Raw genomic sequence first — 19,317 nt, forward strand, 5'->3', positions numbered from 1 at the left:
TGGTTAAATGATATAGATTCCAAAACATATGTGAATGTGAAACTGTGCTTAAGGGAGGTATAAAAAAATCAACTCACAGTGGGGAAATGGGTTCTGGTCACTCATTTTGTTGGCTTAGAAGAAGCAAACAGCTCCTCTTGTCATTTCTAATGGTACCTTTTATTTAGGGTTTACAATTTTAAGTTTTTTAAAAGAAGAAAGTTTAAACATTTCCAAATGTATCTCTCTCCCCCGTTTGTTATTTTGCTCCCTATGTCTGCTGTTACATCTTAGTATCTCTGCCCTTGTGTTTCCTCTTACTTTCAATCTCATTATAGCATCACGCTCCGTAGCCATTCTGTATCTGCTTCAGTTCTAGTATCACTGCAGAAGCAGGAAGTCATTCAGGAAGTTTGCTGTTTACAGTGTAAGAGATCACAGCTCTGCTCCCTCCCTTTTCTCAGTGCAAGCAGTGATGATAGCCATCAGTTCATCAGTGACACTCAGCTAAAAATGTACATGAGTCATTTGTTTGTGACTTTGTCTTTTCATTAGTTTGAACCTACCCTTAATGTCTTCCCCATGAAGGATTTATACCATCATACATTTTTACTCTGCATTATTTATTTTTTTCCCCTCTCTCCTTCTCTGTCTCTCTAACCAAGGCTCAGCTGTCCTTGTGCCTTTACACATTGCAAATGAATGCATATCCATGCAAATTTTTAAAAAGAAAGGCTGAGAATTTGAATATTTTGCTTAAAGCTGCACCCAGGTCGACCCTGCCATTCGGCATTTGAAAGCAGTGTGTCTGTTTGAATACTGAGGATCTCTCTTTGTCATGTTCGCCAGAGGGGCTGGGTGAGCAAACCAGCACCGGCAGGATGGGCAGAGATCGGCTGGGTAGCTGCACACAGACAGACTAATTGGGAAAAGGGGGGCAACGGGGGGGACGAGGGGTGTTGGTAAGGGTGAGGAAAAGGTGGGGTATGCAGGAAGGGGGGAATCCAAGATGACGATAGGGGGTTTAGGAGGGAGGGGAAAGAGGATGGAGGGATGTAGAGAGAAGAGAAGGAAAAGAGGGAGCGATGAAGAGGGCACAAGAGCATGCAGGAGTAAGAGGTGAAGGGAAATTGTGTGGAGACACCGTGCTTTCCAGCGCTGATGTGTTAGTAGCCCTGCTGACTGTGTCATTATAATATTGAAGTGCCGACTGGATAACTAGGGTCCCTTCCTGCTGCAAACCACTGTAGCCTTAAAGCTCCATTATTCTGCCTGTTTGACACATATGGTAAAGATAGCTTCACACAAAGCAGTCTTCTTGCAGTTATTAATCATATTCATTGTGGAAAAGGTCTCAGGAAACTTCTATCTCCACTTTGAAAGGATGCCTTTTAATCCTGCTGTTTTAGCATCAATTTTGGAACTTCTCATGGATGGGAACAGTTTGAGCAGTTTAGTCATTTCAAGTATTTATGAAGCCAGCATGTAAATTCTTAGGGATGAAACTGCAGTATGTACTCAACGTTACATCAGTTCACTAAAATGAGCCAAAAGTCGAGTAATAAGCAACAGGTTTGGACATTTCAAAAGCTGGATTTACAGAGAACGATATTCATGTGATCAGTTACTGTAGTTAAGGGTAGGGATCTTTCTAAGCAACTAACTTCTCTGACTTGTTTTATTTTATTTTATTTTAGTTTTTGGCTTTTATGCCTTTGATTAGAGAGGACAGGACTGAGCTGAAAACAGGGTTAGAGTGGGGAGTGATATGTAGGAAAGGTGCCATGGGTTGGATTCCAACCAGGGGCAGCCACTCAAAGACTAGCCACATAGAGTGTGCACCTTAGACCACTTGGCTGTAATCATTTTAACATAACTTTAAGCTTTGACTTTATTATTTCACCAAAGAATTAATAAATAAACACTCAAAAAACAGTCAATGTTGAGCATGTAATCACAGAGCTTGTAGGTAGTCGGTGTCAGTGCAGGTTAATTTTCTCATATCTGTGTTGGTTATGCATTGCTCAGGTCAAGTAGTTAAATGCAAATTTACCTGGGCACAGCCTACAAACAATTTGATTTTCTAGATCTAGATACTTTCAAACTGTGACACACCAAAACATATCATCTGTTATCTGTGTTTGTTTACATCTGAATGATGTGGGAATGAGCAGCATTTTTGGCCTATGCTGATAATAAGACTATAACTTTTTTGACCAACAGGTTAGTCCAATCCTAACTAAGAAGAGTGATGACATTGACTAGTTTGTAGGAATTTAGTGTAAAGGATAACCAGAAAGACCAAATAATGTTGTGTTTGTCCACTGTTTGACATCACCTTGTAGGTTGAACAAAAGAATCCAAGCTCACATGTGAGATGTTCTGAAAGTGATTGCAGTTCATTCAAACCTCATGCAGATGTGCAGCACTCTGGCTTTTTTGGCGTTTTTCAAGTATGTTTTACTACCTTTCCAGCTTTAATTGATTTCTGTTTATTTCCATGAGGTATAAAATCTCATCCTGCAAAACCTTCACTTCGGTTGGGCGATCCATCACAGTGAACATCTTGGCCGCATTATAGTGAGTGATGTTATGTTTGTGTGGTAATGCAGTGCAGACTTTTTGAATCACTCTGCACTTTCAATTCCATCACCAGGAAATAATAAATTAACTTTGACCAAAAAATAAAAGCAGGCACATTGCGCTCTGTGACAGATTATACTGTAAAACAGAGCGGCCTGCTTTGAGAACAGCTGACAGTAATGTAAAGTGTATGTGAATTGTAGTAATGGGCGAACACATCTAAAAAAATCTCTGATATCGTCTGCTTCTAATACGGGTATAGCCGTGGTTCATGTACAAATTTGCCTGCCACCAGCCTCCAGTCCTCCTAAAACTCCTCCCTGTGTGGAGGCCTCTGGGGGCCCGGCTGCACTGAACTGGGTTGAGTTACACCGGGGTAGCTGGGTAGATTGATCTGGCTGCAGTAGCCGGGGGAATATAAAGCAGGGCAGGGGCTTAAAGTCTGAGTCCCCCCAGGGAGGAGTCCTGCTGCATGGGGAGAGGGGCATGAACTGAGCTGCTTCTCCCTCCCCTCCTTCTTCTGTTGCGTCCATCCATTGAATTCCTTTTCCATCTCTCCCTCCTGATGACATTCACTCTTGTCAGTTTGTCTGTCAGCCTCTGTCTTTCACTCCTCTTCTTTTTTGCCTCATAGTTTATTATTTTCTGCATTTGCCTTTTTATATCTGCCTTTCCTTCTTGCATCTGCAACAGCACTTGCCTGCTTCGCTCTTCTATATTTGCAAGCATATGGGGAAACGAATATTGCTCATGAAGTTCACACCCAAAATGAAACACCATGCCTGACGCTGAGTTAAGCATTTAATCCGTGCATAAAAGACACTTCAAAAAAATGGTTAACATCGTTCTGTCCATTTGCTGTGATCTTAAAAGCTGGTTTTCCCCTTTTTAGTGATGGTGGGTGGCCAGGAGAGGAGGTTCACGCTTATAAATGCTAGTCTGTCAAACCTAGCCCACAGAGTATGATCTGTCAAATCCCCCCTGTACGCCCGGCTGTATGCCTGATATAAATATAACTTAACCCACCACGATTACTTCTGAAAGAATCAGGGTAGAGCAAGAATAAAAGTGAAGTTTAGGCCTATTTTTTAAGAGTATAAAAGCACGATTTTCACCCTGTGCTGCAAAGTTTGTTGCCTTTCCCTCCTGCACGCTGCTATTCAGCAGGGGGAATGGCGTAAAGCTGCACAGAGCTGCTGTGTGCTGTTGTAGTGTTGTGGTGCAGTGATAGCAGGATCGTCCGCTGGGGGAACCCAGAGTATTCTGTCTCGCTGAGTGATACCCCTGTCTCCACTCACGATAAACAGCGCACACACACACACACACACACACACACACACACACACACACACACACACACACACACACACACACACACACACACACACACACACATACACCAGCGTCTGCCAAGCACAGCCTAGCAGCAGATTCCTCCCCCACCACCCCTCTACATCCCCACTCGCAAAGCTGCAAATATATTAGCTGCCTCTTTTTCTTTTGTCTTGGGAAAACGGCAAGCACAGGGAGTGTGTGTGCGTATGTGTGTCTGTGTGTGTTCCGGTGGTAGTGATGGGGGGGCTTACTGTACTAAAAAAGTGTGGTAGAATACCCCCCTTTGTGCCTTTCCTATTTAGATATCCCCACGGTGAAGGGTCCAGTCATCGAGGGAGGAAAGTGGAGAGAGATATGATGAGTTACTCTTAGTTTTACAGGTAGTATTAAGAAAACATTAGATGGACTGGCTGATGAGGAAGTTGCATTTCACATATATGGAATCTTTTTGCTTTCAGCTGAAAGTAGTGTTGGAGTAGAGCCACCACCGAGTGCATTATACAACAGAATTTCACCCAAAATACCCCAAAACCTGTTCTTGATTAAGCTCTGGTGCTAGTTGTTTGTTTTTTTTCTTACCTTGGTTTGAGATATGTTTTCAGATCCCAGACTTTAAGATCAAACATTGCATCTCATATTTTCAGGACTTCTGAAGTCTGCAGTCTAATAAAAATCATAAATACTCTGATTCCAGAGATATGCTGCAAATAAATGTCCTTGTTTTGATTTTGCAACAGTTTCCTATTTTCAACCTACTGTAATACCAGCATCCCTACAACGAGGGATGCACGATATTGGATTTTTGCCGATATCCGATATGCTGATATATCGAAACCCCTTTTGGCCGATACCGATAATCACAAGTTTGTTTGTTTTTTTCACTGTAAAGAAAGCTAAGTCTATCCTGTACTGGAATTTATATGTTACTCTTATTGTGACGGCCTTATTTGTTTAAGAAACACACATAAAACAAGGCAAAAAACATTTGATTTTACCATAAATAAGAAATGTATTATTTTTTCAAACTCAAGACATTCAGTATTAAAGTACAGAAAAATAATTTCTTTAGATCACATGAACTTTAAATGTACAATGCATTTTTAAACATAAGCAAGTTGCATTTGATTATTTTAGAGCTACTGTAACAACCTAGTGACAGACACAGAGCTCTGCAGTGCAAATAAATGAAGTGCTACATTTTATTTAAGGAGCTTATTTTTCAGATGGAAAATAATAATAATCCTATCTGAATAGCACCTTATCGGCTGTGCTTATCGGCAAAAATTTTCATATCTGCCGATACCGATAAATGTGTTTTTCAGCTTTTATCAGCCGATACCGATATTGTGCCGATAATATCGTGCATCCCTACATACAACCATGCTTATTCATATTGAGTGTATGCATTTTTATCTCAACAGTAGGGATGGGTACCTTTCACATCTGAAACGATATGGTACCGATGCCTGGTACCTGGCAATCGGTATCAGTACTCAACGGTACCAAATTTTGGTACTTATGTTTGTTAATGAATGTTAATTTGTTCAATGATAAAATCTCAAGTTTTTCACTTAGACATTCAGTCTTCAGTATATAACTTAGAATGCTGTGTTCATGTCTACCATGGAAAACCGCCTACTCTTCTGCTCCCTCACAGTCACAAGGATGCGTTTAGGTACCTGAACATGGTACCTTATGGTTTTAATTGAATCGGTACGCCGTACTTAAGACATACTTCGATCAGTACCTATAAAAATACCTAATCTGACGCCCATCCCTACTCAACAGACTTTAGACCATCTCATCTTCAAGTTCCAGCCTCCTATGTTTGAGAACGTTCTGCTTTCCTCCACTTTACATGTTATTAAAAAAGTATATTTAGATTTTGGACTCTGAGAAAAGCCATTTACAGACATCACGACAGCCTCATGGGATATTTTTTAATGTTATGTTGACATTTTATGAGTAAAAAAAAACATTTTATAAGTTGTGGCTCTTGAATGCATCACTGTGAGTTGGCGTGTAGCAGAGAAGATAGAGCCTGTGTGATTTCAGTTATGTAGCTTGTTTAATGACTGAAGACAGCAGATTAAAACCATTACAGACCATGTGGTGTCAGCACACCTGAGATATACAGACTGATATGTATATAGGGTGCTGACAATGTATATATTTATACATACATGTATAGCGCAAGTCTAGTTTCTATGTATGTCACATTATGCACACACACACATACACGCACATTCACACACACAAACCCATCACTTCCCACTGGTCCTGTATGAGATCAGAGTCTCTGCAGCCCCTTGACTGTCACTCAAACACAGACAACTGATGTGGGCGGGGCTGTGACAACTCTCGAATCTGGCAAGTCAAATGTTTTTATTTGCAGGGAAAAGCGGGCGTATGTGTGTGAGTGCGCTCGCATGTGTGCGTCTGTTTGGGTTTGTGTGCCATATGCAGTGCGCCGGGGAGGGCTCACTGGAACATATTGGTGTGCGCACGTAGTGGTTAATAATAGTAGCAAACGCATACAGCGATGGCAGCTCTGATGTGTGTGACAGTTTTACAATCGCACACGCCAAGACTGTCACACACACACACACACACACACGCACACACAGCAGAGATGGAGACCTCCTCTGCCACTGAGCCCTCCGTCTTTGTTGAGTTCTCAATTTTATCACAGATCCGGATATGTAAAAAACAACCACTTCCCTCCCACCTCACCTATCCTACCACTAGCTCCATATGTAGGCAAATATGCACACTAAAAAACATATAGTTGAGCCAAGCCCAGCCACCCACACTCACACACACACACACACACACACACACACACACACACACAAACACATACAAATGTACATGCTTAACCACCCTCTCACACTGAATGCACAAAGTCCTTGAAGCAGGCAGGCACATATATCACCCACTCAAATGCACAAACACACATGACACCCCCTCCACCCCCCATCCTCTGTCATTGCTCATTGTTGCTGCTTGTCTGTGGCGATGGTTGTGTTATGCTGGGGTGGCAGCTTTAAGTTTTGATAAGGAGGGAGGGAGGGGGTGATCACTGACTGCTCCCCCGCGGCGAGGTCTTAGCAACAGTATGCAGTAGCAGAAGACACCCAACCTGTCGTCCAGATCAGTCTCTAGGGAGGGCAAAGAGAGAGGAGGGGGGCAGACTTAGAGATAGATGAAGCATCAATCTCAGCTTGGACGTCTCCTGTCAGAAAGAAGAGACAGACCTCGGGCTCTGTGGCCGAGCTTGGCAGGCAAACCAAGAGAAAGAGAGGGAGACAGTGGGAGAGGCCAGAGCGGAGCAGACCGCCGCTCTGTCCCCAGGATTAGTCTGAGGGGTTTGGCAGAGTCTGGCCTGAGCTGAGAGAGAGGTAACAGAAAGACAGACGGCAAAAAGGACCAGGTGCCTGGCGCAGACTCTGGGCCAGGTTAGCAGCCAGAGGGACGAGGAGACAGAGACAGACAGAGAGAGAGACCTGGTACTCTGTGGCTGTGTGGCTGGTCTGGAGAGGCTCACCCATATGGTGCTTCGCTCTGTTCCTGCTCCCTGTCTAAATCCATATGCTGCTGGTGGTAGAAAGGTGCCTCCCCCCCAGCTCTTCTACTACCTCGCTTCAAGAGCGTGCACCCTCCCTACACCCCCCTCAACCCACAGGGGAGGTGTTGGGAGGTAAAGCCCTGAAGGCTTGTACCCCCCTCCTACCTCTTAACCCCTCAGAGCTGCTTAGCCCATTGTCACTACAATCTGCCACCATCGCCTTAATGTTGTGTCCCCCCTCTGTCTCCTTCTCTCTTTCTTTCTCTCTCTTCCTTCATCTTTTCATCTCCCTTTGGCACCCGATAATCGATGAACTTATTAACTGCTAATTATTCAAGCTGTGGATCGAGGATCCCTCCCCATCCTTGGAAAAGAAGGGGAACCTTTCCACTCTGTTCTGCCAAATGAAGTGGTTTAGATTGCCCATTCATTTGGATTAAGTGCGTTTAGGCTGCCCTGTTTGGGATGTGAAGACTTTGTCAGATTGCTATCAGCAGCGTTTAACATTAATCCTCATTTTGTTCAGCCAGTTGATAGCACACAGTTAGCGGGAGCCCAGGAGATTTTCATATTGAATTACACGCTTTTTATTTGTTTTCCTTGTGATGTGTGTTTTTCTAAACAAATGTGTGTGTGTGTCTCTCTCTGTTCTGGTTTCTCAGGAGGTCCTTCAGACGATACCAAAGTTCTGCTTTCCCTTTGACGTGGAAAGGTACGATTCCTCTCCCTCACTGCTTCCCTGTTTTAAAGCACTGACTGCTCACATTGCACACACACACACACACACACACACACACACACACACACACACACACACACACACACACACATACACATAGACACACACAATCGCAAATATGTAGACCTAGCGCCCCTCCCTCCTACAGGGACACATGCAAAAAAGGGAAATGAAACGATGTGTATTTTAAACATCATGCAGCTATGTTATGATATAGTACCCAGTTTATTTTTTTATTGTCAATGATGATTTATTGCCTTTTAAAGTTGATGAATAAGTGTGTTTGTGGGTGTGACTGGAAGTATCCTTTCTGCTCTCAAACCACCAACAAATAGGGAGCTTTCCTGCTCCGACTATACCTGTAAAATCACAGCTGCTCTTAAACTACTAAACTACACCACAATAACAGGACACAGTATAATCAGGATAATGATTAAAACAAGTTTCATTAGGATGATGCTGATGAGGTCATCAGCGACCTGCCCACTCAGTGTGTCGTGCACAGAAGCGTGTTTATGTTGTGAGAGTACGAGTTTCCCATCCACAGTCTGAGGAAGTGAATTTCCCTTCACATCATATAGGTCTGATCGGACCAGCAGCTCTCTGAAGAGTACTGGCTTATTATTTTCAGCATGGAAAATGAAATGTTAAAATTCCCATTGTAAAGACACAGGAGAGATGGAGATGGATAGGGGGGTCAGTGCAGTGGTTTACTGAAGCTGAGCTGCTGCCATCTAGTGGTGGAGGGATTTATAGAGCTTCTGTGTGATTTTTCCTTGGGGTTAGAAAAGCTTTTAACAGTTTTTCAAGCAGCCATAGTGGAAATATGTGACATCAGATTTGGACCCTGACTGGAGATTTAGCTCATGGTGAGATTCAGTCTGGGAGTGAGTCACTGTCTGATCAAAGTCCACCAAAAATCTGTTTTCTTTTATGATATCTAAATTTACAATATTTCAACAATTTAGTGCTCCCTGTTGATTAAGGATCATCGTAAAGTTGTTTTAGTGTTCTTGGCTCTAAATACATGCATGTGTCTCATATGTGTGTATGTATGTGTGTGTCCTTTGTGTCCGGCCTCAGGGTTTCCCAGAGTCAGGTGGGGCAGAATTTCACCTTTGTGCTGACCGACATTGACAGCAAACAGAGGTTTGGATTCTGTAGACTCACTCAAGGCTGCCGGGTCTGCATATGTCTGCTCAGGTAACACACACACACATGTACACACACATTTGCAACCTCACTTACTTTTATTACACCAGGGTGCATTTATTCCTTAACTTTTGTCTTTCAGAATCATATTTTTTTTCCTCATTAGCTGAGACCTGCTGCAGTATTAAATGTGTGTTTGATGCAGTTTTTTAATTATATTCATCTTATTTCCATCACACAAACACCAAAAGAGAAGTGTACCAAAAGTTACACCACACTTTACAAATCTAAACATATTAGAGTCAGCCTTCAATATTTAATTGCCTGATTCAGAATCAAATAAATATGTGGAAAAAACAGTTTTCAAACACCACATTCTGTATTTACTCTTTCAGATAACCCAGAGTTGGTCTGTTTTACCCTTTTTCAAACTGTCTGTGGATCAGTCTCGGAACAGTTTTTTATTTATATCCATATTTATTTGTCAAGTGTGATGAAAAAAAAATTTTACCAGATCTAAGAAGTGCACACAGATTTTTGAGACGTTTCCCTTCGTTCTCACTCTTCACACTGTGCTACACTATGCCAGAATAACAAATTTATATTCTCATCTGCCCACACAAATATGTTAGTGATATGCCTATAATTACTCAAAAGTTGAGCAGTTTTTGATATTTCATAGGTGGATTTATCCTATCACAGCACACTTAAATGAGGACAGCCAACTCGGGAAAATTACATTTTCTTTGCATAATTACTCTCCAACAAAGGCTATTATCATTTAATTCCCATGTAATTGCATGTTGACACAATGTTTCTACTGATGTAATTACCTCAGCATTACAAAGAAGGAGTGCTCCAGTGCTAATCTCAGTGGACAGGCTGGTGCACTTTAGAATAAACCGAGGAAAATGTACCAAATAAATCCATTTTTAATGAATGTATTAAACAGTTTAACAAAGAAAAACTGGGGAAAAAAATGAGCACAAAGGCTTTTCTTTTTCCCTGTGAGTGTTAAGCAGCTCTCCTGTAAGAGCTTCTCTTGCCTCTGTGTTTGTGTGTTTGTGTGTGTGTGTGTGTGTGTGTTTGGGGTGTGCGTGGTTTGATGGACAGTCGTGCATTTGTCGCTGCCCTGATGAGCTGCTGTGAAGAGCCGTGTCCCTCCTCCCCACACCACCCACCCTTCCCGGCCAGCTTCCACGGCCTTTGTTTTTCTTTCCTCTCTCTCCGTCTCTCCTTTTCTCTCCCTCTCTTTCTCTCTTTCTCTTTTCTTCTCGTTATTCAGCTACTGCCACAGTGCGACAGCAAAGACGCTCGGCCCATAATTATGCATGAAGCTTCACTGCCAATTAGCAGAGGTTCCCCTGTCCCTCTCGCTGAGTTAGACATGCTAATTCATTTGACATATGATGTATAAAATTCATTATGCATTCTGAGTAGTTTGCATGGCTAGCTTCATTTTAAATAAAATAATGTAAAGAAAGTTTTCTTTTTTCTCTTTTGATTTAAAAGTGTTTGTTTGCATTCCAGTAACAAATAATGTTTTTGTGAGCCTTGATCTTTTTCCTTAACTAAAGTAACCTCACATCGATGTGAGAAGATATCTGAAAATATTCTTATCATGAAAAAAACATTTTCAACTTCTCAGCACAGAAATGTGTAATTAAGTTCCAGTGTTAAAGGTCCTCGGTCAAAGGTTTGTAATTCTTAAAACTGATTTTCTTTCGACCACATTAATCTGAATTTTGTGAGTGTTAAACAAGGAGTAACCAAAGAAAACAGAGTCAAGCATAGATAATACGAGTCATTAATCTTAAAAGTATTATCAGTTAAATTGTGTTTGATTTGTAATAGACCTCTCCACAGTGGTTTATTTCTCTTAAATCTATAATTCCACATGGACATAAAGTAAAAGTAATTAAAACAGTTTGAGTGTGTGTGATTGTTGAAGTGCTGGGACCGTAAAATTGTCACCTCAGCTTACAGGAGGAAGTGCCTTAATGAGAGGGACAGTTTTATGTGGACAGCCCTTTGTAGTCTGGTTGCTAAAGCCGTGGCTGAAAGGGCTTTGCTCCCTTCAGGCAAACCCCTAAAAAAAAAAGAACAGACATGAAAAACACTTGCACTATCTTGCACTTTTAAATTACCTCCTCTCTCAGCCCTTGTCTCAAACAGTCTCAGTATTTTCTTGTCGAACATGTAATTAATTCCAAGATTTCCCTGTTTTAACAGCTAAGGCTTCAGGAAACATTTTAGGGACCGTACTGCTTCGGTTAGTGGCCACTTGGACGGTTGGCGGGAGAAACTTCCTTCCCTGTACTTAACCCTTAACCTGAGAAAGTAAATGTGTAATGAAATCTTCCACTGAGCCGTCTACAAAGTGTAAGATGACTTACGATTACAGAGGCCTGTGCATTAAAGGAGATTTAAGACTCATCTAGGCAAGAGGAATAAGTGTGGAACGTAGCAGCCAACAGGTAGTTTACAGCTGCAGACAGGGATAATATAAGTGCTCAAGTGAACATAGAGAATCGATTAACTCAACCACTTAAAGGTTGGATGAATTGCTTTTTCTTTTCAGACTTTTCCCCCTTGTTTCAGCAACATCCTTTCAGTGTGTGATCTTATCCAGAGTAGTTGAAATGACAGTTCCAAGGGCCCTCCCATGGCCCTGACTTCTGTTAAATATCTCTGAGCTGTTTGGTGGTCTGAGCCCAGGATGGAGAGCACGGCGGGGCTGTGAGTGGGCCGCAGATTAACTGGTTCATTCTGTGAGTACATGGCACTTTGCGGAGACACGTGTTTAAAATGGCAGGAGAGATTGCGGGGCCCCCACGCACTGAGCACTCCAGTGATGGATGCCTCTCTCTCTCACCCTCTCTATCGGAGGATTTGCGAAGCACAAACAGATCTGAGCAATGAACTGTGACGAGTAGGAGTATCTCTCTAAGCTTTCCAAACTTAAACTTTGCATCAACACAGAGAGAGCAGCGCAGGGGCAGACGGAGGGGGGGGATAAGTAGAACAAAACAATAAGTCTTTAAGTAATGCTCAGACTGTTGTAATTTAAATAAAGCATGCGATCCCTTTACCTATTGTTGGAAGAGGTTTGAAGAATATTGATAATTTGCGGTTGGCTGCCTTCCCCAGCAATCATGCGTTTTCCTCTAAAACAAAGGATTTACAACACCTTGGTGTAGGAGTGTAATGACTGTGAGATCTGTGAGGCCTGACGGCTGCTCTGACAGCAAGAGTCCTATTTACATCCCCTTCAACTGTGAAAAATGAAGGATTAATGTCCAGGAGCCTGACTTTTTAAACAGGAGGCGGAGATTACACAGAGGCTTTGTTCTCCCTCAGAGTCATTAAATCAGACTGAACTCTCCGAGTAATGGCTAAATGTAAACTGACCCCATATGCAGATATCGGCGTTGCATGGCGTTTGACAGGGCAGAAATAGGTCTCCAGCCTCATATCCGGTCAGCATGTAAATTAACACACGCGTGTTAGATTAAGGCTCTGCTGCGAGTGTGACCTGATTGCACGAAACCTTAGCACAGACGTCAAAATATTGGCATGTTAAGGAGGCTGATTGTTTCAGACTAATGGTCAGTCAACCTCTCTGATTGGTGCGCTTGGCTGCACTTCTCCGGGAACACGGCCTGTCGTTGGCCCCTCGTGGATTTAGCAAAATGAAAATTTGCATTAGGTTCACTTTATTGTTTTCTTGTTGTCTGTTAATTCCAGTCTACAGAGCAGCCAGTGACCCATGCCCTGGAAACTCCTCAGACTCCAGCCTCTGCTTGAGCCTGAAACGGACTCCACATAAACCCACACACTGTTTAAAGTCATTGCTGTTATCATGTTACTGAGAAAACTGCAGATTACTCTCTTTGTTTATGTGATTTAAATTAATCTCTTAATGACTCCTATTTTACACTTTGTTCACTCGCTGAATTTATCGAGCAGCTAGGAATCCACTTTTTATTGATCGGCTCATTTGGACACTAATTTATGTTTCAACCCCTGCATCCAGTCAACTTAATGAAGCATTAATGGGAGTCTCTGTTTATTTCATTGCAATGCTAACAAGTCCTTATCTGGAATCATTATTTATGCATGCAGACTTCATGTTAAAACGAAATAAAAATTCAGTACCTTGATAGGACACCATGTTTTTATTATTTGATTGCATAACATTAAATGAACCGAGCCCTCGCAGCTTTTAATGCCAAAAGAAAAACGTTGGCCATCTTCCACTGAGAAAGCGAGTCGGCTTGGCCAAGAAAATGTCAACTTTGTAAAGAGAGCCATGCTGCAGATGCTTTTAGCTTATGGTGGGTGTACTCAGTGATTAGCTTTAACACAAACACCGCGTTATGAATTATTTGGAGCCTGTTAATGAATTTATTTATCGTGCATTAATAGCATAAGGCAAAGATTATTTTTAAAATGAGGAGGGCATGAGAAGAAACTCACAGAGGCAGGCTTAGGTGTTTCTGTCTGCATTTTTGTTGAGGCTATGCATGTGTGAGCAGCATGCTTGTAAACTATAACATCTCACAAACTATATAGAAGCTACGGTGGTTCTTCGTGGATGAATCTTAAACCCAGTGTTTTGTTTAGTTTGTCCCTTTTGTTGGCTTTAAGAGCAGAAATGACAAGAATCTGCAGCATGTGGAGACCGCCGGATGAGAAGAATGTCGTAATAAGGACGAGATAGACTTGCTATTTTATTTTTTTTGTCCACTATAACAATGACTGCTCGGAAAAAAACGTCCATTTTCTATGATGTGTATGCATTTGATCTTTAACTCATAGGTCATCACATAAAAACACAAACATTACAAAGCCATACATGAAGAGCTCACTGCTGTTTGAACAGACAAGGTCCAAAAATTTAGTAATTTGGACATAGACACAATATTTGTGCCATTGTTTACTTAAACCTTCTTTACACATGTTTAAAAGGAATGTTTTTTTTTTAAAAGACTAGTATTGTAATTTTCTCATTGTTTTCTTTCAAGCAGGACCTCAGTCCCTTGTTTTGTTCTTTTTTGTGCTCTGGCATACTCAGAAATGGCAATTAACCTACATAAATCCTTGAGTCCTTACAGCTTAAATTCAGATCTGTAACTATTTGCTATACTGGTTTATTTAATTTTTTATATGTTTGATCAACTGTTTTTAATTCATGTTTGTTTCCCTTTGCCTTTTTTCAGTTATCTTCCATGGTTCGAAATCTACTACAAGTTGCTCAACACCCTCGCAGACTACCTAACAAAACAACAGGTAACCACCTCTTTGAATGTTTTTGCTCTTTATTATTTAATATCTACAGCATTAGATGTGGTCTAAAGCAAATAACATGGAAAATAAGAGGCCGTGGTTTGATTTGGTTTAAAGAAACAAGCACACAGTTTAGTGCTTTTGGAACTGAACTGTGGTAAAATGTTTTCCTCCATTGTGTTCTCCCTCTGCATTGCTGCTTGTTGTCTTTTGTGTGCGAGTTTTGTTCGCCGTCTCGGGCTCGACTTGGCTCCTGTTGTTAGCAGCAACAATGTTGACATTTCACAGACCAAACGCTGATCTGACACTGGAAGTTATTCCTGATGATTTACTGGAAAACAAATCGTTAAGAAAAAAAAAAAAAAAGCAACCCCACACACACACACACACACGAGGGAGCAGACACAAACACACACACACACACAGAAATGTTTCGCACTTCACAAAAGTCTTTTCCCCTGACTATTCAGTGCATTGTACGAGCAAAGGGAGGGAAATGTAAAATATGCAACAAACTGGAGAGATGTGCAGCGTCTAGCGCAGAGGGTGTAGGTGATGTTCCCATGTTTTGACTGAAGAGAGGAAGAAGACGGAGGAGAAGGAGGGAGGAAGGGGAGAGGCAGAGCGAGGGAGACATGCAAGGAGCTTTGGGACCGCTTTCAGTTGTCATGTAGTCGCTGCTGCTTCCAAGACCCCTTAGAGAGCAATGATCAGGACAGAGAGGCTCAGCAAAGAGGACAGTCTCATAAACATTTATCATAAACACACATTTACTTCTGAGTGAAAGGAATCTAGCTGGATGGTCCAAAGTGGAAGAAGAGAGACAGACACATTTGTTTTTGTGAGAGAGAGACAGAAAGATTGCTGGAAATCCTGGGTGACTGAAGTGTTAGTGTGCATGATTTGGTTTCTATTTACCCCGCTGTCCGTTCCAGGCGAGAGGGAGATGTTGACAGACGAGGGAAGACAGAAGAGCGATGAGGGTTTAAGGCGAGGGGTAAATGAACTGTTTCCCCAGGCCGTGTTGCTGACCATGCGTGTGAGCATTGAGCCTCTCATGACAGGAGGCTGTTCGATTGCACACACCCCAACACAACCCCCCACCCCTCCCCTTCCCTCCCTCCCTCTTACCCTTCCTCTTCTCTTACTGTACATCGCCGCCCATTCCTCTCGACTTTCTGTTTCTCACTGGCTCACACACACACACACTCGCACACACACGCGCACATTTCCTCAAACGAGCAGCGGCTCGTAGCCAAAAGCAAAACAAAGTTCCCTGAGAGGGCAAATAGAAAAAGAATCTAGAAAACAACAAAGCTTGACCCCTGTGTGAACATTTCTTACTTCAGTTTAGTTGCACAGAAGTTGCAAAGCGTTATCTTCTGTCAGTCCTCCAGCGAGCGTAAATGGCAGTCTTGTCATGGAGCTCATAAATGCTAGATGAATAATCTCGGGGCCAGTTCTGTGGTCAAGCCAGCCCTCTTACAGCTTCTTAAAGCCCCTCGTCTTCAGAGCGAGGGGACCCCTGCTTAATTACAGACAGCCCACTCACGGTCGTAAATCAACGCCGCCGAATAATAAGCGTCTGCAGCCCCACGTTCAGCCGTCTTTTAACCTCACCATTGCTCGTTAAACACATGTCAGTCGGATGTTTTCAAACCCTTCAGGCCTCGCTGCAGGATTGCCCTCTGGTCTGTAGCAGCGCCTGTCCCAGCACTGTTGTTAAGATTGACACATAACTCGCGACAACAACAAAACAAGTAAATAAAATTCATGTGTCCAATGTTTTCTTATTCTTCTTCTCTGTTTGTTGTTCCTTTCTCTCCCCCAGGAAAATGACTTGAATGACATGCTGAATTCTCTCTATGATCTGCCTGTGCCAAAGCCCTTCACGCCAGTCAACCTGAGTGTGGTAGGTATAGATCTCTTATTCTCCCTTATCACAGAGCGAGACAGCTGAGAGTGGAGGTAGAAACAGGGAGAGAAGGACAGGTAGGTTACTGTAGTCGTTTGCTGCATTAGGAGGGAGACTGCAGGGAAAGAGGAGGAGGTGATAACAGCTGGCTAAAGCTGTAAAACTCTTTTTTTTTTCTTTTCTCATTGGATTTAGACTTAACCAAGATTTTACAACAACTGTGCACATGAGCTTTTGTTGAGAAAAAGTCAGTACATCCACTGCAAAACAAACAAATACACAAACAAGTTAAGAAACACCCAGACAGAAGAAACAAGAAATGGACAGGAAGTAAACCGGAATACAACAGATCGGTCATTGAGATACAGATGTTTACGAATGACTCAGTCCTTAAAATGTTTGAAGCCATTCCAAGCCTCCTGCATTTTCAGGGTAGGAGAAAAAGTAGAGAGGAGACGCTGAAGACAAATCATAAAGTAGAAAGAGTCAGCTAAAAAGGGAGCAATAATAAGAACTTTAATAAAAATCGACACGCAGATGAGAGAAAGGAGACAAACACAGCAGAAAAACTTAGAATGAGATAAAAAGACAGAAAGTGGAGGATAAGATTCTCTAGGTCGCACCAGAGAGACGCAGAGGGCCCCATGGCTGACACTCTGTTTGGAAATAAGAAGTGGCGCTAACAGGTTTTTTTGTGTGATAAGCCTTAGCCGGACATGTTTAAACTTGAAGGGTCCTTTCACAACTCGTCATGTCTCCTGCTTATCAAAAAGTGAGAGCGCTCAGGGAGCCCAGGTCGCTCAAAGTCAGCCTGTGTTTGTGTTAACTCAGACACAATCTCTCCTTGAGTGCAACATAAAACTCTCAAATGCAAACAGTTGTCATTCCCATCAACCTCTCTCAGAAGAAAGTAATGGTTTTAGAGTTTGTTAACTAATATCTCTATGTTCTGGCTGCTTCGACCCCTAACAATTATTGAGTTTCATTGTTTGCTTTTATTAGCAATCAGTCAAACTCCAAGAAAAACAGAAAATACTATATGCTGCTCCCAACAATCTGATCACAAGTTACACAAAATTGTTATAAATAAAACAGAAATTGAGGAATAGTATCATGAATTACTGATGAGGAATTTCAGGATGTGGGATAAAAATTAACAAGATGTAAGTTAGTATTGTGAGACAATAGTAAAATGGAGAAAATATGCAAGATAAACACAGTTTAAAAATAATAGCGGAGTAAGGACAATTTGCAAATTCTGACATTCAGGAAAAAATATTTAGAATAGAATAAAAAAATCATAATCTTTGTATGTTAAATAACATAGCATATTGTAATGATGTAATTATATAATTATATAAGACAGAAGTTGGTTGATTTATCTGTGTTACTTGTATAACACATAGAGGAGATATCAGCCAGCCACCTGCACTAAAGGACAAGTGTGGACCTTACAAAGTTACACCAAATATCATGGTTGTGGAAGCATGCACAGGCTGCCCATTAACCTAACTTTTTTCATTACAAGTTGAGATTTTTGTGCAGATTCCTGATTCTTATTACAGATGTGGTGCTGATGTGCTAAAAGATTGGGTATTCAGTTACTTGTGCAACAGATGCTACAGTACAACTTCACAAGATGTTCCAAGGTCCTCATCTAAGTGCAGGTGGCCAGCTGCTCTCCTGCTCTTTCCCCTCACAATAAATGACAAGCACAAAAAATAATTAATTTTTTCCCCACAAATGACATTACTCTAGTAATAATACAACTTTTAAAAAAAAATGAAAATATGTCACTTTATCCTGAAAATCTTTTTTTTTCCTGACATGGCCTCATGTAAGAGTGTTCAAACAGTAAAATACAAAATAATTTAATATAATGCCATGAGATATTCCCTTCACTCAAAAACCAATTGAAAAGGTGGGTCTTGAGTTTGTTTGGTTAGCCAATCAACATCCACTGCTGTTTCAGGTCTCCGGTAGGGTCTTTTTCAGATGTGGGCCATGAAAACCAAATTATGCTTCATCAGGAGCTTTCTTTGTCACTTTGTGTGCACTTACAGTCTTTACACCTGGAATCATGAAGGGCTTAGTGAGGTTGTTAGTGTAAATTGATGGATGATAAATGGTTTAGAATAAGAATATTTTTGCATTTTAAACCATTCCTGAAACAAACTGCAGACATTCCTGTTTTTGTTTCGGTGCTGCAGAGTTCTGGAGTATTTGTAGCTGAGGTGTTTTCCTCACAGAGAGACCAGAAAGCAGAGTATCATCTTTGTCAGTACTGCAAGTGATAAAAGTGCAAACCAGGCTGAATTGGCCATAAAGACTACTGTTCCTTATTATGACCAATTAAGTGATACATTCTGGCATTATGTGCATGATGTGTCTCTAAGGATAAGCATCTAGAACGAGCGCAGATGAATTTCCAGCACAGCCAGATTAATATAAGGTAATCAATAAATCTCTATCAAGGTTAAGAAGGTCAATTAAGATTCCCTGTGTTTTATTTTTCCTTTGTGTCAGTTTTCTTTTACCCGGATCTGGGAATAAAATCTTTTTATCTGAATCTCTGAGCTTCAGTGGAAAAAGAAGCCCCGGAGAACAGAGGTGATAGCTTCATCTCTTTATCTGCAGAAGCCACTAGTTTGATATTTAATTGATGAAGCAGAATTATTCCCTAAAAGAGTGGCTTTTTGTTTTATCATGGCAGTCGAGGAGAAGAAGAAGGATCATTGTCCCCTTTCATGTGTGAAC

At 41.6% G+C, this 19,317-nt stretch overlaps 1 protein-coding gene across 3 annotated transcripts in view; it reads left to right on the forward strand.

Annotated features, from left to right (window-relative positions):
• dennd1b (DENN/MADD domain containing 1B) overlaps positions 1-19,317 on the forward strand; it is a 122,838-nt gene that overhangs the window by 45,224 nt on the left and 58,297 nt on the right. For all 3 annotated transcript variants that reach the window (XM_074668005.1, XM_074668004.1, XM_074668006.1), the window contains exons 4-7: positions 8,128-8,177; positions 9,288-9,407; positions 14,579-14,648; positions 16,477-16,557. In XM_074668005.1, the coding sequence (XP_074524106.1) occupies positions 8,128-8,177; positions 9,288-9,407; positions 14,579-14,648; positions 16,477-16,557 (321 nt within the window). The remainder of the gene's footprint in view (positions 1-8,127; positions 8,178-9,287; positions 9,408-14,578; positions 14,649-16,476; positions 16,558-19,317) is intronic.

Source organism: Halichoeres trimaculatus, unplaced genomic scaffold (genome assembly GCF_033239565.1).
Source record: "Halichoeres trimaculatus isolate MK-OKI-2021-1 unplaced genomic scaffold, fHalTri1.1 fHalTri1_scaffold_4, whole genome shotgun sequence".
Lineage (NCBI taxonomy): Eukaryota > Metazoa > Chordata > Actinopteri > Labriformes > Labridae > Halichoeres > Halichoeres trimaculatus.